At 39.5% G+C, this 24,237-nt stretch overlaps 1 protein-coding gene across 51 annotated transcripts in view; it reads right to left on the bottom strand.

Annotated features, from left to right (window-relative positions):
- The window catches only part of LOC100101174 (tropomyosin), a 50,070-nt gene that overhangs the window by 6,337 nt on the left and 19,496 nt on the right, over positions 1–24,237 (bottom strand). For 4 of the 51 annotated variants that reach the window (XM_038018260.2, XM_062674489.1, NM_001110312.3 and 1 more), the window contains 6 exons: positions 11,774–11,907; positions 9,600–9,717; positions 8,213–8,283; positions 5,210–5,285; positions 4,888–4,950; positions 2,781–2,850 (listed from right to left, as the gene is read on the bottom strand). In XM_038018260.2, the coding sequence (XP_037874188.1) occupies positions 2,781–2,850; positions 4,888–4,950; positions 5,210–5,285; positions 8,213–8,283; positions 9,600–9,717; positions 11,774–11,907 (532 nt within the window). 51 annotated transcript variants of the gene reach the window in all.

Genomic DNA, 24,237 nt, shown 5'->3' with positions numbered 1-24,237 from the left:
GCGGATGGAGGCGCTCGTACTCGCGGCGCGCGGCTTCGATCTGTCGCTGGTTGGGGTCGACCCCCGGGATGAGTTCGACGAACGAGTCGTCGATGTCGTCTCCGATGTCGTTGTACTTCTCAATCTCGTTGATGAGATCATCTGCGACAGGCGTTGTGGATGAGCCCCGGCCGGTCGGGCTGCTCGAGGGATGCGTTAGCACGGGGCCGCTCCATGCGATACTAGCGGGGACGATGCGAGGATCCGCTCATGCCCGTGCCTCGAACCATGGTTATGTACAATGCGCCGTATTTTCTCTCTAATTACTCTAATTCTTCGGTGTTTTTCATTTAGTTTTTATTCAAATGGTTTCAAATGGTTTTCCGAATGGTGCGGTAATGATAGTGGAGGTCATTCGATTTAAAAATGAAAAAGTTAATGATATATTTATAGCTGATAGAATCGATGAACGGTATTATCAGAACAAGGATAAAAAAGGTCACACAGGTTAGTAGAAAAACAACCAAATAAAAATAATAATACAATATATTTATAAACACTTGTGTTAGAATACTCTTAAAAATCATTAATTTATTTCTCACGAACTTATCAATTCATTAATCGATAACATTGTAAAGACGGAAATCCCTTGATAGTCATACGTAACGGTAGCGCTACTCCGTTACTACATCGTTTGTAGAAGAAAAGTCGCAGATGTTGCCAGCGCTACCGGCGATAAACTACTGTACTGTTCATATTTACAGCTCAGGAATACTCGTAATACCATCGATTAATTTAAATAAATAACAACAAACTCAAAATTATGACACAAGAAATGTTCATACTCGAAACAAAAATAGAATATCAAATACTTCATAGCAAGTATACTCCTATAAATATCAATATTTACGTGTTACCAACTCTCATTAAATAAAATTTCTAATCTCTTCCTAAGTGTTAAGTAAATTTCATTTTGCGATAAGTCGCAAACAAAAGTGCAAACCAATGTGTGTCTTGCTCGTTTGTGAATTTAATCTATTTCGCGAGAAATAAAAAAAATACAAACAGACAAATGCTATTATTAGGTTATTCCAAAACAAAATAACTCGTTTAGGCCTTTACGGAGAAACTGAATTATAAAAGTGCAATCTTTAAAATAATTCGAACTCACAATCAGCCGTCGCGCAAAAAATGCGTTTAAATCACATTTTGGTCCCAATATTGGAATGTCGAATGTAATTAAGATAATAACCGTGAGTGCCGTAAAAAAAGCGTTTGTAAGATAAAATAAAAATATTAAAACATCGATCATCGGCATACGCAGGCACGCTCGTAAAATAATGACTACATAGTATGCGAGATACACTCTCAAACAGTTATACGGAATAGTATTAGTATTAATTTCTTTGCGTATCAAAATTAAAAAAAAAATTGCACTTGGCAGTGGCGTATTAAACACTCGGTATTTTGACGTTACATAAAAAAAAAGCGGCTGGCAATTACTCTAAAAGTAGTAACATCTAGAAGCCCGCTCGACTCCACTATAAGTCATTTCATCATTCATATGAAAGTGAATTAATATAAAAAATTCATAAGAAAAATAAAATTCTAAATAAACTATTAATCTACACAATTTTTTCCATAGAATGGTAGAAAAATATTTTCGGCAACCCTAAGCGATTAGTTGCGGAACGGGGAAGCCGAGCGGGCTAGTGAGGGGAGCGCGGTGTTCACATATTCTGGATGTCGTGGAGCGTGGCCTCCATCTCCTCCTGCAGGAGTTTGCTCTTTTCGCGCTCGGCCACCAGATCGTCTGCAAGATCGGACGCGGCCACGGGTCAGTCGCACACCACAACAAACAAACATCCAAACATAACCGTTGACAGTGACTAGCAAATCCAGATACAACAATCGAATCCATACATTTCTTTTTCATAAAAAAATTAATCACCAAAATTGCTGGAAACTACAGTCACCTGTCATATGATTATATTTGAATCATACAAAACAGGCAGGCAACTTAAAAACAACATTTAAAAACCATGCCAATACACAATTGAAAAAACACCAAAGGTACGGTTTTCTAGTAGGTCGTATTTAACATTAAACCATGCTAACACAACTAAAGTAGTGTGTACAAAACTTTATTATAAAGTTTCATAGACACTACAACAGTAAACTAAAAATAAAGTAAATTATAAATAGAAAAAAACGTGAAGCTTAAAGAGAATTAAAGCAAAAGTAAAATTAAGCTCTCAAATATAGTACAGCATTTTAAATAATTAGGCAAACTCATTAAAACGGTTTTAAATGATTTTTTTAGTACAAGTACAATGTGTAATTAAGCACTTGTTACTTTTTTTAAAAGAGAACTCTGTTATTTGTACTTGACCATAGAGAGAATTTTTTCTAAACTTAACCAAACTGCTGTACGACGTTTACTGCTGTAATAACTGGATAACCTTGAAAACTAGGACCATTATAGAATCAAAGTTTATAATAGAAATTATTTGTAAAATGGAATTTAATTTTCAGGAAACTGCTAGCACAAAGCCCCGTAGAATTCAGTTACAATTAATTTACAAGCGCAGTCACTGTACGATGTATGTCTAAAAATATTGAAGAGAAATCTATGGTTTGTATTGCCAACAACAAATTTTCGAATTCCGAATCAAGATTCCACTAACATTTTGTATACTGCTTTTATAATCTAAAAAAAAAAGCTAGAGTTTCCTGAACATATTTATAATTCTTCTTTCGTTTTCCTTGTAAAATATCGTATATAATACAGTATAATTTACCTTCAAGCCTATCGACCTCCTTTTGCAGTTTCTGCACGGAACGCTCGGCGAACTCGGCACGTGCTTCAGCCTGAAATATTTTTAATACGACTTTTAAAAAAAAACAGGTTCGGCTTGTTTCGCAGTCTTTTTTCTGAATTTTAAATTCGTGGCCTACTTTCAAGTACTTAAAAGATGATGAGATAAAATCAAATTAAAGTGATTTAAACTATTTATGTTCGTAAGAATGTTTTTAATTGTATGTATTTAAAGTTAAAATGTTTTGCTATTTATAAGATTTATACAACTATAAAACAAATTCAAACACTATCATCTGCATTTAAATGTATTACTATTATATTTATGGAGCACATATTAATAAATTGTATTTGAATTGAAAAAAAAAGTTTTCAGAAAAAAGACTTCAAAAAAAATCAACATGCACTTTGATTAATAAATCTTTAACTGTCGACAAACAAAAAAAAAACTGACAACACATTGTCGTATTAATTGTAAAAATAAAAAAAATAATGAAACAGCTATATTACATAAAGCATTACGAATAATTGAACAAACTCTATACGTTTAAAGCGAAAAGTTCATGCATTTCATTTTACCTTTCCCAAAGCAGCTACGAGATGTGAACTCTACAAAACTAACATAATAATAAATAATATAAACCATTATCCAATGTAACTAACGACGTCACCGATTGAGGGCGATGACAACGACATATGAATATTAAATACTATAAAAAAACAGGGTGCTCTGGTGTAAAAAAATATACTGATTTGTTAGAATCTTGAACAATAACCGTGATTTTATTTTCAAACGGTTTCATCATGTTTTATATTTTTTATCTAGTGAAAAAAAGACAAGCAAACAATTATTGTTTTTTTGCTTTAAATACAGTAATACCGATAAAGTTTTTGTACTGTGTGTTTTGATAGTTGGCAACAATATGAAACATAGGCTAACCATAAAGTTTAGGTACCAGAGCTCCCGCGTTTTATTTGCAAACTTACTTGAGCCAATTTCTGCGAGAGGCTGTGGATCTTATCCTCGACGTGCTCGCGAGACGCCATCGCCTAGCCACACAGGACGGATTACTGACGGCTCGCCACCGGGACATGCCGACGTCTACGTTCAGACTGTACGCTTCTGTGCCCGTTCGCACGTGCATTTACCGTATTCTTGTAAGCGCTTTAGACGAACTAACCGATTTACGCGCGAAAATTCAAGCGAGACCGTTTCAATGGCTTATAACTTTACGCTTACGCGGTTTTAAAGAGGCCACTCGAACGATAACAATCTACGAGTGGCAACTGAATTAAAAACGCATCAGACAATCGATAACGGGATTAACGAAGCGTACAAACTCAACGCGAACGCCACTTACATACATGTAGATAATGAAATTTATTAACACATAGAAGGATTGGCAGATAAAAGAGGCAAAGATGAAGCACCAACCGCCGCCGTCAGCCGCGACTCGGGGCCTATACCCAAACGAATACAGCCTCACGAAGCCTATACCAAACTCATTACATACTATGCCAATTTAAAACAATTAAAATACAGGTGAAATTTTTAAATTAGCATACACAGCGTACCCGTCTACCTGGCAGACACAAGACTAATGAACATGGATCGATTCTACAACCGCAACCGAACTATCTACGGGCCCTCCGCTTCGGCTGTACGATTTACCTCTTTGAGTTGGGCGTCCAGTAGTTTAAGATGAGTTTCATATGTCTCTTCCCTTTTCGTCGCCTGGAATTATTATTTGCTTACGGAAACACAAAACAGCGAAAACGGTATCACTCATGCAGTAAGTACCCCCCACAGCGCCATCTTCGTTCTAAAACGATGACATTGCGGGGACACTCCGATAGATATATCAAACTGTACATTGTTAATGAGAGTAAACATGTAAACACAACAGCTAAACAAACGTTTTTAAGAGAATAAAATCGGCCAGTTATACACGCACTATTCTCTGTGTAATTTGAATCATGCCGCTGGATTAAACGGAAAATCCATGGGCTACACTAGAGAAAAGATGCCGTGTGCGGTTAGAACAAGCATAAAAACACTCGCAAATCGACCGAGGTCGTTCATTTCACACCTCCTTCAGACGGGTGGTGAGGGTTTTGATCTGATTTTTGTACTCCTCTTCGCGTTGGTTGGCCTGCGTGGAACGGTACATGACAAGTTACATTACTGTTCACTATCATACATGTAAATAAGATCCAATTATTTTTTTGCCTAACAATTTTATATCCATGGCTGTACGTTTATTGTTCGACGAAGAATTAATTGTCTTGAGTAAATTGGTTGGTGCATCATAAAATTGGGACTGTAGCTTTGCAATATTTTGGGGACTTCTATAATCTAGCCTTGATCTTAAACTTATTATTAGGTATAGTTTATTAATGATTTACACATACCTTCTCCTCTGAGACTTCCAGAGATTTCAGGTTGTTACCAACGACACGGAGCTCCTCCTCAAGCTCAACGATTTTGCTGAAAGAAAAAAAGAGACCCCAATCAAATTTTCTCTGTAGCAACTATTTCGACATGTTTAGTAAGACTTCAAAATGAAAATAATTTGCACATCGATTTAACAGAAACGATTCAGTTGAATTGAAAATTTTTGATATTCTTACGTTTTGATATAAGTACGTTTTATTAAATTATTATTTTATTTTTATTATTAGGTCAATAATTCAAACAAATTATTCAAAAATTCGAGGTTACAACTGTTTGAAATTAAAGGCGGAATATGCAAAAGACAGTTTTCATTAAAATTAAAATAAGACTTGACTTAAAGGTCTGAGTTACCAGGTCATAAAATCCCTTAAAAATAAAATATTGTTTTGCTTATGTGCGGTAAACTAACTGTGGACTGGTACAAAGGCAATTTAGATTCAATAAAGCGAAACTCGGAAAAACTTACGTTGCCCGATTTGAATCGACTCGACTCAAATATGACTACAAATATATGTATTATAATTAGTGATTTATAGAACAAAACATGCAAAAACATATGACAAAGGTATTTATGCGAAATGAGGAGGATAACGTTTATAACGAAAATGATTCAGAACGTGTTATCCGGGCCGGTTTGTTTAATGCGACTAAAATACCTTTGACATAATGACATCTTTGATGTCCTTTATCAGCGTGTATCAGTATAGTTTCGAATGCACACAGATAAGAGCATAATGTGTCAAGCGATGAAATTCCTCATATAATTTCACTGATACACACATCTATAAGACTACTTTCATGCATCGATGATCTTTATAATGAATTCAATCTTAAGCTAAAAATAGCCAATGCGAACTATTAAAGTACTAAACCTAATAAGCGTAGTATGTTTGTAATTTTTTAATGCAATTTTTTTTATTTTTTTTATTTTATTTTTTTAGATGGGTGGACGAGCTCACAGCCAACCTGGTGTTAAGTGGTTACTGGAAACCATAGACATCTACAACGTAAATGCCACCACTACTTGAGATATGAATTCTAAGGTCTCAGTATAGTTACGACTAGCCCACCCTTCAAACCGAAACCTACTGCTTCACGGCAGAAATAGGCAGGGCGTAGGTACTTTACCCGTGCGGACTCACAAGAGGTCCTACCACCAGTAATTGCGCAAACTATAATTTTGCGGGTTTGATTTTTATTATACGATGTTATTCCTTCACCGTGGAAGTCAATCGTGAACATTTGTTGAGTACGTATTTCATTAGAAAAATTGGTACCCGCCTGAGATTCGAATACCGGTGCATCGCTTAACACGAATGCACCGGACGTCTTATCCTTTAGGCCTTAGGTATTCGATATTTGAAAAATATTTTCCTATACACCCTATCTCGTCTCGATGTGTGCATGTGTGTACTTACCAATCGCTTTGTTCGGCGCGTTCCTCCGCCCTCTCTAGGTCCTGCTCCATAAGAACAAGCTTGCGCGCCACCTACCGCCGGCCGAGCGTTAGTTCGCACGCACACATACACGCGCACACACGCACACACACACACGCTCACAAACAACACACACTAATCCTATCGAGCCGGACGCCGCTCTGTTCACTCGTACGCTTCTCCGGTGCAGTGCATACATTACAACTACGGATACTTCGAAGATCTTCCATAATAGTGAATGGTGCTTTAGTGCAGTGTGCTTAGTGCAATTTTGTATGCGGTTGGAACAGCGCCCCTAGCGGCAAACGTAGGCAAACGATTCCATACAAATATGAGCTAACTTTTACGCTATCGAAAACGTGACGTGACGTGAAAAAACTCGCACTAAGCACACAGGTCACGTAATTTACATTACAATTAATCAAAGTGCAAAAGGTTCTTGTGCATTTTAAGATTCGTTTAGCTTAAAAATATTTTAACCACTACATTGAAATCGTTAATTTCACAAAATACAGGTCGGCTTTGAAACTGATGAGCTACGTAATTTAGGCTGTAGGCGAAAATCTATTTAATTTAGGCCTTATATGCTAGGTGTAGTTCTGCCACAAAATAAAAGCAAAGCTCGTAGGTATATATATTCATCGGAAAATAAAACTAAAACAAAGCAAGCAGTCGAGAGCGGCGTCAGTACTCACTCGAAATAAAAATAATAATAAACGAGGGTTGTCCCAAAACATTTAACTTCTAAAATGTTAATATTTTCAAAAAAATACAAGTTTAATAATAATCTAAGTGATATCTAGTGCATTATCATTATCGTTATGTGATGTGTGCGGTTGTATATGCGCGGCACGCATACGGCCAGTAATTCTGGTGTAATGCGGTGCATATCTGAAAACGAAAATTGCCCTATACCACACATATTTCCTGACATCCTAGCCTGTAACCACGTTTAGCTGTACACACACTGAAAGACGGAAGTTTAGTCGGCACATGGACACGATAGTTAAACATAAGAAATATCCATGAGATGGGGCAACCCTTGTTTTAGTCTGAATCGGAGAGGATAGCATTATTTACCTACTTTGGTGACTGTAGGAAATAATGCTGACCTCTGTTTCTTATAATAAATAAGCGTCACCATTTCACGTGTGAATTAGTGACGCCGCAATGTCATGAATGATGCAAATTAAATTAAATCCTCCTAATCAGCTTGCAGCTCGTCGGCAACCTAGTAATGGACATGCAGAAAAAAAAAAAACAGTGAGAGCCGATGTTAGAAATACCTATGTAGGTAAATCGGGTTACAGTGCAGCAATGTTAAGAATGCAAATGAACAACCATGCAGAACGGCGGCGAAAACACGCAAAAAAAACGGCCTACGGATCACCACGTTAACGATCATTATCGCGTGACAGGCTCTAATGCTAGACGAAGCGACGTAAACGCCATTCTCATTAGAGCCCGCACGAGGTCAATGTCGAGACGTATGGCGATCCTTCGGCGAAATGTATGGAAACCTACGATTCGCCGGACTCGGCACGCTCCTCGGCGCGCTCCAAGTCAGCCTCAACCATGGCCAGCTTACGAGCAACCTGAAGACACCACATCATATTAAACGACCGTAATCATATGAATTGTCAGATCATGCACAGATGCTATCCGTCCGGGCGTTGAGCAAGTACATCCGTCTTATATGGACGTATAGCTTATGTAACGACATTCGCGACGATGGAGACCTGTCCTCCCCTTTTAAGGCAAATGGCCCAAGATCGGGCCCGGTACAACTCCTTAATGGGACGGTGACTTTTACGTGCACCTTCACCGCGCAGGGTCATGTCAGGGGAATTGGGACGTATAATTGCAGCGGCGACCATATGGCGTAGACCTACTACTCTACCTACCTATCCAACGCGTTACATGTCTTTCAATAAAATAAAAACTGGACATTTTTTGTTTTTTATCTAATCTTGATACGATAACGCGTCACACACAACATGGCACGAATCATTTATCAAGCAACATACTCGCGATGACGAAAATCTTTATACATTACAAAACTCAACGCTGGTGATTAATAATTTTAAAGTTTTATTAGTTAAATCACAACTCAAATCCACGTCATTACATATATTAGTAAGATTATATCAATTTCTATTAATAAAACATAATATTCAGTCTGGAAATGGTTTAGGAATATGTTTAACCGTCATCGCTGTTGAAGAAAGTTAAAATAAACAATGATTTACAATCGTGACTCGCACAAACTCATGGAAACTGAGAATTAGAAATGCCAGTACAGTATCATACATATGGGGTCAAGTGGTAAGGCAGTGAGGAGGGGACAGGTTTTGCTATTTTTTTAAGCATGTATCTTTCTTGCTCTATCAATAACCTGTCACTCCCGGTGTTGTGATATATTTCGTTTTTTTTTTCTACCTATTCTAGTAACCTCGAGGGATTATTCTAGATTGGCCGAGCTTGTAGGTGAGCTCACGGGGCTCAAACCTGACGACGTTGCTAACACGAACCCTAGCAAGAGCGGTGCTTCGCAGAATCTACCACCGGATCGGAAACGCGACCCACTGAGAAGATCCGGCGAGAAACTCAGTGGACTGTGTCTGTGGGTTAATTTACTCGTCGAGCCCTTCGTCGCAAGCAACGGGTTCGACGAGAACGTTGACCGGTATCATTGATGAGCATCGTGATATACCCTCATATAACACATGCATAGACACATCGTCCGGACTGCAACCGAATCTCATGCTATTTGGACACTTGGTCGGACTGCGACCCCAAAGTATTATTCCTGCTAGCTTTCAGTTTCCTCTCAGTTATTAGCAAGTCATTTTGTATAGGGGGAAAGCGGGACAAGCCAAACCAAACGACAACGAAACTCCCATATATAGACCTCATCGTATTTCTTGTCGGCCTCCTCAGCGAGGAACCTGGCTTCCTTCAGCTGATTCTCGAGGGCGTCCATGCGCTCCTCATCCGCCAACGACCTGTTCTCGAGCACCTTACGTGCGCTGGACACCACAACAACATACATAATAATATTGAGTAATCTCGTTACATATAAAAATCAAGAGTAACCCCAATAGTTAGAAGACATGCAAGATGACGAACAACTCAATGATGCAAGGAACACACAAAGCAACAAACAAAACCGCTACCGCCGGAATCCGCTGCGAATAGAATTATCTTCGAAGCCAACAATATGGTAATTACTGGTTTAATTTACTAATGAGCCTCATTGGTGACTTCAAAGATGTCGTAAGTTTTATCGATAACGTTGCACAAATGATGTTTCGTTCGATTTTTAAAAAAGATAAAACATTTATGCAACATTGACATATTAATTTGACATCAAGAACGTAATGTGTTTTATGCAATTCGTGTGCAACAAGTTACAAGAAATTTATCAAAAAAGAAAAAAAAAAGAACCGGTATTACATAATGTTCTTGATAAATCATTTATCTTGTACAATAAATCGTTTTGCGAAAGTTATTTTATACAACTGAGGGTAATTATTAAATTAACTTTAAGCATGATTTGTGTAAATACTTGCAAACCAGAAAATGTATTTATATTTTTAATACGAAACGATTTATTATAACACTTAAACATATCGTCGTTAATGCAGTATTCAACTCTTCGAACGTCGATATCACAAATAAATAATTTAAATTCTAATGAAATATATAACTTTGACCTAATTTGTCATACGAGTTTTCATTATCACAATGTATAAATAAGCAAGACGGTACGTCATCGGAAAATACTGCACGTAACGAGAAAGTCTACGTTACATTAGTAAGCAATCACCTCTTCGTATTTCTTGTCCGACTCCTCGGCGATGAGCTTCGCCTGTGACAGTTGAGCCTCCAAGATGGCAACGCGATCATCCTCCATGTTGGTGCGGTTCTCCAGCGCCTTGCGTATTCTGATTAGTGCGGGGCCAAACGACATGCGTGTTAAAACATCGATGATACACTCAACTACGAATACCGCACAGAATATTCGTTCTAGAAGTTTCTACCGTATTAAAGTAGGAACGGTGTGGTAGTTTTTTTTTTTTTGTTTTTTTAATAGCGATATCAAGACTAGGATCAAGAATATTGTGGTTAAGGGCATAAAATATGAAGAACAAAACACATGATCATGCACACATTGAAAACGTATTAATCGTACTGAAATATATTTACAGCTTTATTTCTAAGGTAATTAAAGACAGATCCAATTATACCATAGATTTTGAAGAAGCCACATACTTGTTGTTGATGTTAACAACTATGATGTTATAACGCGAATTTACTCAATACTGTATAAATATATTGGTATGTATATTTAAATAAATACCAAATATAGTGGCTTCTGCAATATAATTTTAGCCAGCAAAAAAAAATTGATAAAGAAACAAAAGTGATATCGCAGCTTTGCTATTTAAAATACTTTATTTTTCAGCAAATAAAAATAAATCGATTACACTTTTGTTTCCAAAATCATTTGAAAAAAAAAACCAATAAGGATAGTGTCAAACTGTCGACAAGATTTCTTAATAATTTTGAAGATCATAATACCAATAGAATCATTAAAAATTTAATTGAGTTTAGTGATTTGTGAACCTTAAAATTAACTGTAGACCGAAGTTAAAAAATATCAATAAGAATCTAAAAAACATGTTTTTTTATATAATACTAGCTGACCCGGCAGGTCTCGTAGTGCCTCAATCAATAAATAAAAGACCTAAATTTTGTATAAAATAAACTTAAAACAAACAAAAGGAATCCGTCCGACGGGGGACAAAGGAAAAATAAAATTGTTATTTTTATTTAATTCCGAGCATTTTCATATTTATCTAAACCTTTTAAACCTTCCCTGGACTTCCACAAATAATTCAAGACCAAAATTAGCCCAATCGATCCAGCCGTTCTCGAGTTTTAACGAGACTAACGAACAGCAATTCATTTTTATTTATATAGATAGATAGAAGATCGATAGAAGATAGATATAGATTTGCCACTATCCTTAGAAGGCGAAAGAATAAATCCACCGAGTCTGGTAAACTGGTACGGACTCACCGCTCGGATTCATCGGCGGCCTGGCTGGCCTCGGACAGCTTGGCGGTGGCGGTCGCGAGACGCTCCTCGGACCTCTCGAGGTCCTCCTCCAGCAGTTGGATACGTCGGTTCAGGGCAGCCACTTCGGACTCAGCCTGTACAACAACAAAATTTAATTAGCATTCTCTGTGTGGACCACATTCATAGTCACAAAATCTGTAAAGTTTTCGTTTTTCCTGCCTATTCTAGTAACCTCGAGGGGTTATACTAGATTCTCTAAACGAGTAGGTGAGCTCTAACTTGGTGACGTTGCTAACGCTAGCCCTAGCAAGAGCAGTGCTTCGCAGACAGTGGTAGACCACCGGATTGGAAACGCGACCCATTGAGAAGATCCGGCGAGAAACTCTGGGCTGTATCTGTTGGTTAATTTAGCCCTTCGTCGCAAGCGACGGGTGCGGGGCAACGGTGACAAGTACTTGAGGTACCTAAAGCAGCGTTAGTGGATCGGAAGGATCCGAAATGACGTGTCCGTGAAATATTCTAATTGAATCTATTAATTGCTGTAATCAAAAAGCTATTATTTTCGATTTAAGCGGCAAGTCATCCATAAACTTTTTTTTGTTAACTGTTCATTTTTTCCCCTACATACTCACTGGTAGCCTAAGGGGCTATTTCAACTACGCTATGTCTGGTAGGTGAGCTATAAATACGCCTCGATGGTGAATTGTTGATTGGGTTCTATTCTCCTTATTGGTTGCACAAGAACAATCTCGTTTTTTTTAAAATCTTTATTACCATTAGCTGCGATTTCGTGCAAGCCTTTTGACTATTAAAGTTCGTCAACATTTTTTTAATTTTAAATTTACCAATACCCTAAGCTCATAACAGCAGCAACTTAAGTTTTCTTTATGTAAATACCAAATCAGTCTTCAGTCTCCCACTAGACACTGTTAATTGCAATTATAATATCTACTCTTAATTATTCTTTCAAACGTCGCCATATTTACCTTTGGTTAGGTTAATCTAAAAAACCTCGTACCAAATGTTTTCAAGATATTCAAGTAAAACAGGTATGTACGTTGAGAGAAATGTCGTTACATTCACGCCTTCGATAAGAAGTAATAAATAAAAATTATCTTTGTATGTCAATACCATACGTTAAAGTCGATTTAACTATTACTGTTTGAATTACCTTTTCACTTACTAATTGTGAATGATAAGCAAGTTAATTAAAATAATATAACTACTTTGTGACTCAACTGCTGACTACCTAATGATTTTATAATTAAACCTATTATTGGTTGATTGCTGCAGTTAAAGGTCCATATTGAAGTTTTGGATATTAGACCTAGATACGATGAGGACACAGGAAACAAAATCAAAACTCTATCTGCTGTTTTCCGCGAAATCGTACCTCCAAAGTAGTATATTATTACATATTTTTCATTTTCCCAAATCTTTAGCTTCCACAAGTCATTTAAAAGGGTTTTAATGTCCAATAAACTAAATTGAACGCGCTCAACAGTGGCTACAGAAAAATATAACCAACAATAAATCCCTTTAATTTATCTGTGTGGTCTTTTGAAAACATTGCCCAGAATTCAGACCTAATAGACGTTGGCCTACTTATCGAAACATATTGAGCTAGTGTTCATTTCAGAGTTTATTTGCGTATATTTTTAAACACGATTTTGCCTTGAAATGCGCCATTGATTCCCATAGTCACCATTATGTCAATGCGTACCTATTCGGTGAGAAAAACAAACTAGAGATACACGAAATGTAAATGAGGTAATTATGTCATAAAAAATAGTTCATAGACTACGGCGTAGCTGAAGTATGGACGTACTAAAGAACTGACGCTCGATTAGTGACTAGGTGAAACTAGATAAAATTTAGTAAATTCCGTGGACATGTTGATTTTTAGCAGTCCCTCCCAAAAGTGCAAAACATTTTCGTGAAGGACTAACCCAAATAAATTACAAAAACTATATGAGATAATTAAATTTCAAAGCCTATACTTGATACGAATCTTCATTATCGATTGGTATCTTCAGAAAATTGTTTAGATTTTAGCACTTCTTAGTAACAAGTTGTATATTAATAATAAGCGTCCGTTAAAAATGGTCCGAAACAAATGCTACATCGGTCATATGAATGCCCTCGTACAATCGACATTGTTCGACGTGGAAACATCATACGTGTTGAGAATTAAGCGAGCACCGAACGAACATTTCGCGTTACAAACTTTATATTCATAGTAATGCAATGTGGGTGACATCAGGCGGCCTTGCCGCTATGAAGCACTACACAGTCCCGGTTTCTCTTCCTTTTATCCTGTGTCGTCATCACATCTAATAATATACATGACACAACTAACAATCACGGTCGCACATTACCTATTTAAAGCAAAAAATACTCGATTTTAAGGAAAATCAGCCAATATACACAATATTGGACCGCCAAAGCAACGTTATTTGGCAATCATAAACTTAATTTGACAAGTTGTGTAGATTAATATCCAGACGTTTATTTTAGACGTATGTATAGTCATTAGCACGTCGAAATCACCTTGAACTCACAAAACATCATTTAAATCGAAGTGTAGGTAAGGATATTTCCAAAGCTCTCGGAAAAAGGTCATAGACCTTTTTAACCGGCTCATTGCTTACACAACGGAATTTTAAATCAGGTAGTCGATTTTATTTACGTGGGTACATCATGCGGATAAATTTAAAAATAGTAATTGATTGTAAACATGCACTTTCACGGAATAGTGACATTGTCTAATTTTTGGGATAGGCCTGGGCCGGTCAGCCCACCCATTGTAACGAACGGACACAAAAGCAATCCCTTTGAAAGCCCTACAAATTCTATAATGGTGTCACGCAATGGAGCACCGTATTTGGGTGGGCACTGGGCTTCGACGATGCTTTCTAAATGTAATCATACCTACGACATGACTACATTCTCATATTTTTTACATGAATATCTCTATCCGTGTTTAGTTCAACTTTAAGTTCGTAAACAATAAGGTCGAATATTGCGTTAGTATAATTACTAATAAACAACAAGAGAACTTTGAATTCAAAACAGTTTTACGTGAATCGATTGCGAGATTATTTTTTTTCTCGTTTAATGGACCTCTAAGATCGTTAATTTAAACAATGTCGCGTATATAATTCCAATGTTACTACACGCCCACAAATAATTTCTTAAAACTTCCACACAAAATTATTTTTGGTCTCCGATAATCCAGTTTCAGACCTTTTAGGTATACCGTTTTAAAATTAAACAAAACGAAACAGTAAGTAGGTAGGTATATCTACACGAAATCGTGTTATCGTCTTTTCGATACATTCAATGCGATAAGAAATAGTATGCTCTAAGAATTATATAGAAAAGGTATGACCTAAACTCGCATAATCAACACTATGTTATAAAAGTTATAACAATGTAGGTACCTAATTAGACGATCATTCTTTAATGCAGTTTAACGTTGGTTCTCTATTATATTATTCAGTACACAGGTGTTCGTAATAGGAATGAACATCGTCGCTATGTTCAGTTACGTCATGTGGATGATAGCGCAAAGTAACACGGACACGCCTTCTCGGCGCCAAAGGTCCTAACGAAGAACAGGAATTTAAAGGGTGCTTCTCGATTCCAGTCGGTACGCTCTAAATGTGCCACAAAAGAACGGTAGACGGCCTCCAACGCAACTAAACCTGTTACTTGTAACATAAACTAGCATATAACCACTACACAACCTATCTTAAGTAGGTTTTAAAAACATCTCATGAATCGAAATTTTACTTAGATACGACAGTTAAATTCCTTAATTGGTGTTTACACGATCTCAGGTCGTTCTCCAGAAAAAGAAAATTAAATAATATCCAATGTTAAGGATTATTATTTTTCGTCCCTTTCAAGGGGCCCCAAAACGAGATGAATCCGAAAGAGAGGTATATATGCGTACGTCGCCTGCACACCTATTCACCTAAGTATGGCCGGACATTACTCACTAGAGGTAGATAGCACAAGACTACTGATATCTCTCGTGGATAACCTAACTTGAACTACATATTTTACACATTTCATATGCAAAATAAAGCTATCCGCACACTTCACACAAAAATAACACATTTTCTTACTTCTTCTCTTCGCATAATTTCCACTTGCAACCGTTTGTGGTACTCCTCGCACTCGTCCTTATATTTTTCCATTTCCTCTTTCGTTTGACGCATTTTCTTCTTCAAAACGTCTAAAATCGTTCCTTGCTGCATGTTTGTCGTCATTTTGATTCACTTTTGTGTTAAAATCGAATGCTTAAACGCTAATAAGCAGAGACACCTTCGTCCTACTCGCGAAAATGCCAACTGACAGCCTCGCTCGTCGTTACTATTTCGTATCGTTGAGATGGGCTCGGCACGAACACAGCCGGCGAATAAAATGGCCGCCACCGAACTTGGACGCTACAAAAATATCGTTACCGCACTGATTACTGGCAACTATGTGTCACTAATTTCGCCCAACGAGCCTGCACTAACGATAATTATTAATTTATTTTTAATGCAATTAATATTTTCCACAACCACACATTCTTCCAAATCGTATTGACTTTGACAGCGGAACACGAGTAGTGAAACGTCACACCAATATGACGAAGATAAGCACAATTCTGATCGACCGTGCTGACTTCAGTGACCGTGGCTCCACCTGTTTTTGTTTATTGGAAACAGCATCCTGTAGGGTCAAAGCTGTAAGCTTCAACTAAATGCCGAAAAATAGGTGGGGCGAAACGCTACAGCGATCGGATACAATGGATATTGAATCGGATGTGGAATTCAAAAATAGTGAAGAGTTTAAATCCCACTTTTATTTCATGATCACTATGAGAAATATAGTTGAAGAAATATCAAAAAGCAAAGCCCCAAAAGCTCCCAATTGCTATCAACACAAAAATTTGTGAAAATTGATCATAATGTTTTAAAAGCTGATTTCAGTTCTCAGACTTGTTTTAAATACTGATAGCGCCATCTAGCGTGTTACTTGAGAACACATTGGACGAGATAGTACTGTAGTACAGTTTGCCGAGCTAAGTATTGAACAACATTCAATAATACCCATACCTCGAAAACTACCGATATTCTTATGACGTAGTTTGGAAAGTATGCGTCTGATTTAAATTCCGTTAAGTAACCTGCACTCAGACGAACACAAAAAATAACCACGCGGATAACTAAACTCATACTGTTACTCGGAGCAATGCTAAGTATGTACATATACTTGTGATTTTAGCCGGGCTATCCAAAATTTCCAGGTAAAGTTTTGAATGAAATGGGCGGTTTTTCGTTCGTTAAATCGATTTAGAGTAATAACATGGTGACTTCTGTCCAATTTAAGCTGAGAAGGCGTTTTCTTGGTCTACATTTTACGTGCCTACGAATTCTCGAAACAACGACGACTCGTGTAGATTTCACGCGGCTGATTCATACTCGTGCATTTCAACACAATAATTATGTTCTGTATTTATACTCTAATTGTATCGCCCTTGAACGATTCGGTTACCTCCATTTTTTTAGCAGAAACTGTTTAATAAATGATACTACATCATGTTTTTGTTTTCCCTACCTAATCGTTGGTAACCTAAGGGGCGCGGGCCGCGGGGTACACGCTAACATCATGCTGACAGGAAGATGAGCTCACGGGTTCAACCGGAGAGAATTGCTAACACTGGCCCTAGCAAGAGCAGTGCTTCGCAGAATCTACCACCGGATCGGAATCGCGACCCACTGTAAACACCTGGCGAGAAACTCAGTGGGTTGTCTCTATGGGATAGTTTGCACGTCGAACTCTTCGTCGTAATCTAAGAGTTCGATGAGGACTATGACTACCACATTGAACAAACAAATTTACAGTTCCAAAATTAAATTGATATTAGTGTATACAATTTTCAATTCGATACGCCCCATTAAAGTTCTGTTGCGAAATAATCCAGTTAATTAAAAGATGTATGTACAATTGCCTACTCAATATAATTATTATTAGCATAAGTAGGTTCTTCATAAAGTTACGATGTTTGTGTCAAAGTGAAATTAAACTTCATTCATAACGTTTAGCATTTAAAGTCAACAAGTGACACAATCGTCTGGAAAGTTTGTCAGATGTCCATAACATTACGTTATATGGTCAAGAGACACGTTGTATGATCAAAGACACTAATAACGTATCCATTAATGGTCGATCGTAAAAGGCCAGTAATATATTGAATATATTTAGGACGCTGATATGTATATCTACATATTGTATTCATTTAAAAATTTCCCTCAATTCGAAGAGTTAATTTTTTTTAAAGGGAATATCTTTCATCAAGGAATGAGTTCAAGGCCCACCTGTTCTTGAGGCGTCACTAAGGCTGATGATTCCTATTTACTTTCCCTACTAATTGTTCAATACAAAAATTGTAAAACTAAATAGGTAACTCTATTTTCAGTTCATGCCTATAAATGTAATGTAAAATGTCTTAGCATAATTATGTCGACACCTCCACTACCCGACGTTGGCAAAGTTGTACTTAAATCTAAGTAACAAAAGCCAGAAAGAAAGAAGAAGAAAAAAAGGCTTATGATGATGATCAGTCTATAGAAATATACTGCTGAACATAGGCTCCTCCAATTGCACGCCACTGGGCACGATCCTCGGCATCTCTCATCCAGCTCTTGCCAACCACCCTGCATAGAATATAGATCGTCACTCCACCGAGCATGAGGGCGTCCTACACTACGTTTGTCAATTCGCGGTCTCTACTCAGGAATACGTTTACCCCAACAGTTATCGGTGGTAGTCCAGCTAATATGACCCATATACGTCACAAACGCCACCGTCCACCTTAAGATATGAGATGGAAACCTCAAGTTTCGTGTAATGAAAAAACCTATTCAAATCGAACCGACAACGGATATGACTGACATATTCAAACAAAGGTCCGAGTTTCCTTTCTTTAATTATAGATTTAATTATAGATTATTCTATACGTTTCAAGTCACCGCAATAGTTTTCTTCATGAATGATTTTAAATCGACGTATTTATGCCACTGGAAAGCGACGTTAATACAAATTCCAATTGAACCAGTTACAATTGCTTTGCAAAAAGCATTATTACAGCTATATTTTGACGTTGATATCGCGTGTACAATTCGGATTTCCATTCTACAAGCTACAAGCTTTTTTTTTTTTTTGGTCAGGAGGAAATCGCCGGACTTCCGCCCTCCCCTGGGGATGAAGGGCGGGGCATGTCGGAGTCGAACTGACTAAAACCTCCTGTCGCTCAACAACCCGCGTCCGAACCTCGCATGAGACAGAACCCATGAAAAGGCAAAGGGGGGAAAGTGAAGCGTTTAGTGCGGAGCACATCTCTCCCATCACCCTCCCCCTCGGGACGCTGGACCGGTGGTCGTCGGCGCCACGACCACCAGCCCTCTCGGTCGGCAGGCTATCCGGAGCCCGCCTAGATGGCGCCGGTTAGAATGGGTTATCCTACGGAATACCCCGCTGGATCAAAACCAGCGTGGGTCGAGGATAGCCGGCCTTCCATCACCCGGATGCTCTTGCGTAAAACGCGTGCAGAGCAGCTTGCACGTCGTCTTCTTAGGCCCCCTTTGCCGGTCCCCAGACCGACGTGTAAAGGGGACCCGAAACACTTAGAGGGCCAGGGCTTGGGCGATATCCGCCTCCCTGGCCCCCGCTCGACGGCGGCGGGCTTGCGCGTCCCTCACGCGCCCCGCCGCCTCCTTCTGCGAGATGGTGCACTCGCAGAAGTCGAGCATCGCCTTCCACGACTCGTCGTCGCCGAGCATCGATGCCACAACACTCGGCAACGACAAGTCGTTTCCTATTCTTGCGACGAGGACACGGCGCCACCCCTCCCATGCGGGGCAGGCAACGAGCGTGTGCTCTGCCGTGTCCAAGTCGCAACCACAATGGTGGCACTCTGCCGTCGGCTCGGCTCTGATCCGGTGCAGGAACTCACCAAAGCAACCATGCCCAGTGAGCACCTGCGTGAGCCGGAAAGTGAGGCGTCCTCTGTCACGATTCGCCCAGTCCACAAGGACTGGGCGAATCGCCTCGACGGTCCTACGACCAGCCGAAGGATCGGCCAGCCGCCTGGACCATGATTCCAGCACGGACCGCCGAGATTGGGCCCTCCGCGCTCTGACCACACTGGGGCTGGGGCGCGCCACGCCCCGGGCACGAAAGTCAGCCCGCCACTGATAGTCAGCGGCGAGCGCCTCCGCTTCCAGAACCCAAGGCGGCGTCCCAGCCAGTACACACGCCGCCTCGAAGGAGATGGTGCGATAGCCGCGGATGACCCTGACCGCGATGGTGCGTTGCGGCCGTTGCAGCAACTTTGCTACCCCCACGGCCAGGGACTGGCCCCACACGGGCGCCCCGTATAGGGCCATTGACCGCACCACCCCTGTATAGAGACGGCGCGTCACCTGGTCAGGCCCCCCGACGTTGGGCAGAAGCCGGCTTAACGCGCCGGCCACCCCCAACAAACGAGGGACCAGATTCTGAAAGTGAGCACGGAAGGTCCAACGACTGTCTAGAATGAGGCCGAGGTACTTCAACTGCACCCCGACCCCAATACGGACGCCTCCAACCACGATTTGAGCATCGATAGGTGGCACTCTCCGGGGCCTGTGGAACCACATGGCCTCGGATTTACTGAGTGCCACGTCGAGGCCCAATCTCCTGATTTTGCCGACGACATGCGCCACCCCAACGGTAGCAAGACGGGCAGACTCAGCAAAACTCCCCCCCCGGGCCACGACCAACGTGTCGTCTGCGTAGCAGATTACACTCAGGCCCGGGAGGAGGGCACCTCTTAGCACCCAGTCATACCCGATATTCCACAGAAGAGGGCCGAGCACCGACCCCTGTGGAACACCGCGCACGACCGGGAATCGGTGCACGATCCCATCATGTCCGGTACACGTGACCGATCTGTCCTCTAAGTAGGAACCCACCAGCCGGCGAAGGTAGGGGGGCACTCCGTGTCTTTCCAGCGCCCCCCCTATCACGGACCAGGGCAGGGTGTTGAACGCATTGGCGATATCGAGTGATACCGCCAGGGCCACCCCGCCCCTGGAGACGGCCTCCTCCGAGAGGGCCCGCACGCGAAGGATCGCGTCTACGGTTGAGCGGCCCTCTCGGAAGCCATACTGTTCCGCCGACAGATCGGGTCCCACCCCGGCCAGATGCTGGATGATGCGGGCTGCCAGAATACGTTCCAGCAGCTTGCCCACCTCATCCAGCAACACGATGGAAGCTACAAGCTAGTAAGGATTACATCAGTGGAGTATACGAAATATCGTTAGGCAACTGTTTGAATCAGTTTTCGTGTTTTTATTAAATACTAGAGGTCCCGCAGTAATCGAAATTCGACTATAATTAATTGGAATTGTAAGTTTGTACACTATTATGATTGTATTTTATACTTCTATAATCACAAATTTCGCCAAGACTACACTATAAACAATATTAACAAAGACAAAAAATATTTAATCTATTCTCAATTTGACAACAGACGTCAAGAACAAAAGTTTGACAATAAATAGTATGCATGCGTGCGTGCGTCAAATACATGGTATGTAGTGTGTGTAATGTTTTCTTCATTGATTTAATGTATCTTTTATGCATTATTTTAAAAAAATATTAGCATTGTGCACTTCTTCTCTATATTCTCTATAAGTGTGGAAAATTTAATACTCCTGCGTCGGCGCAATTTTCGTAAAAAGGGATACAAATTTTTTCCTTCACGTATTAATATATAGATTTCGATTAGGCATAAAAATAAAATTTCTTTCGATTTCATTAAACAAATGGGTTTTAATTTTTAAATGTCTAAAAATAGTTGACATTGTAATCTGAAGCTTTGGGTATAATGAAATATATAACTAGTCAGGTCATAAGTATTGTCACACAGTAAAAACTTTTCTTTTAGAATTCTGGCCACAAAAAAGGTTATTGAATTCGAATTTCGAATTGTTCATGAAATTAAAAATGTATACTTTTAGAATTTTACTCATTTTTAAATATGGAGTGGACGCTTAAAGAAGACCGTGTTGCAGTTATTGCGTTGCATCGTTGCGGTTACGCGCCAATTCAAATTTTTAACATACTGAAAAATTTTAATATAACCAAAAGATTCGTTTATCGTACCATCAAACGATACAATGAAGACTCTAGTGTAGATGACAGGTCAAGAAGTGGTCGCCCTCGGTCTGTTAGGACTCCAGCAGTGATAAAAGCTGTGAAGGCGCGAATTCAAAGAAATCCCAAACGTAAGCAGAAACTGTTGGCCCTTCAGATGGGGTTAAGCAGAACCACGGTGAAAAGGGTGTTAAATGAAGACTTAGGGCTTCGGGCATATCAAAGAAAAACAGGACATCGTTTGAATGTTCGTCTAATGGACCTGAGACTGAAGAGATGCCGCGCTTTGTTGAAGCGGTACGCGGGAAAAAATATCGGGAAATTCTTTTTTCGGATGAAAAAATTTTTACCGTAGAAGAGAGCTACAACAAACAAAATGATAAGGTGTACGCACACAGTAGTGAAGAAGCAAGCAACCGTATTCCGCGTGTCCAACGAGGTCATTTTCCATCCTCGCTCATGGTATGGTTGGGAGTTTCTTATTGGGGCTTAACAGAGGTACATTTTTGTGACAAAGGTGTAAAAACGAATGCATTTGTGTATCAAAATACAGTCCTGACGAACCTTGTGGAGCCTGTTTCTCATACCATGTTCAATAACAGGCACTGAGTATTCCAACAAGATTCGGCGCCAGCTCATAGAGCGAAGAGCACACAAGACTGGCTGGCGGCGCGTGAAATCGACTTCATCCGGCACGAAGACTGGCCCTCCTCCAGTCCAGATTTGAATCCGTTAGATTACAAGATATGGCAGCACTTGGAGGAAAAGGCGTGCTCAAAGCCTCATCCCAATTTGGAGTCACTCAAGACATCCTTGATTAAGGCAGCCGCCGATATTGACATGGACCTCATTCGTGCTGCGATAGACGACTGGCCGCGCAGATTGAAGGCCTGTATTCAAAATCACGGAGGTCATTTTGAATAAACTTTAGTGTCATAAGAATCTATGTTTTGTTAATTTCATTTTGGTATATGAATGGTTACATAATGAATAAACTTGTTTCATTTATTTTACATTAAACATATGACAGAATTTATGACCCGACTAGGTATATATTTTTTTTTTATTGCTTAGATTGGTGGACGAGCTCACAGCCCACCTGCTGTTAAGTGGTTACTGGAGCCCATAGACATCTACAACGTAAATGCGCCACCCACCTTGAGATATAAGTTCAAAGGTCTCAGTATAGTTATAACGGCTACCCCACCCTTCGAACCGAAACGCATTACTGCTTCACGGCGTAAATAGGCGGGGTGGTGGTACCTACCCGTGCGGACTCCCAAGAGGTCCTACCACCATCTTCTGATACTTTATTTCGTAAAAAGTTTTTGTTGATAACGATCACAGTATTGTGATTTGTAAAATTATTTCTTGAAAGTCACATAAGTGATAAAATTTCTGATATAGATATGTATATGTAAACTAAAACAAAAGAAACACCTGAAACAAGAAGCAATGTTATGATCGCTTTTATGTATTAAACACTGAAGCGATTTCTATGTAATAGCAAATTTCATGTTCAATTCATTTAAAAAATTAAAAGTTCAGAACAATGATTTGCTTAATTCCGTTTGGATCTTCACGTAATATGGCAATTAATTCAGGGCCACGCACACAGGAGAACCATTAGACCTATCATTGTAAATAATCAGAAAGCACGTCAATTAAGCAACATCTAAATAAACTGCATGCAAAAGAAATGCACACGATAAACAAGTCATGTTGGGTCACGCATTTAGATAAAACCTGTGTGATGAGTAATTATTTTACAATAGATAAAGAAACGGGCAGAATCGACAGACATCTCATCACAACGCGAATAAATGTCGTGATAAGTCAAAATGTCGATTGAATTGTGTACCTAATTAATGTCCTACCTTTCAGAGCAGAACACATGTATGATTACTTCGTGGAAAATAAATAAATAGAAAGTTCGGTTGTATTTTTTTTGTCAGTTTTTTTTGTTAATATTGCTTAGATGGGTGGACGAGCTCAAAGCCCACCTGGTGTTAAGCGGTTACTGGAGCCCATAGACCTCTACAACGTAAATGCGCCACCCACCTTGAGGTATAAGTTTTAAGGTCTCAAGTATAGTTACAACGGTTGCCCCACCCTTCAAACCGAAACGCATTACTGCTTCACGGCAGAAATAGGCAGGGTGGTGGTACCTACCCGTGCGGACTCACAAGAGGTCCTATCACCAGTAATTTTATAGCGATATGTTATTATTTCATAGAGGAAGTCAAGTTTGGGAGCGACTTGTTTGT

This window comes from Bombyx mori, chromosome 21 (genome assembly GCF_030269925.1).
Source record: "Bombyx mori chromosome 21, ASM3026992v2".
NCBI lineage: Eukaryota > Metazoa > Arthropoda > Insecta > Lepidoptera > Bombycidae > Bombyx > Bombyx mori.
This window is presented reverse-complemented; position numbering and strand designations above follow the sequence as displayed.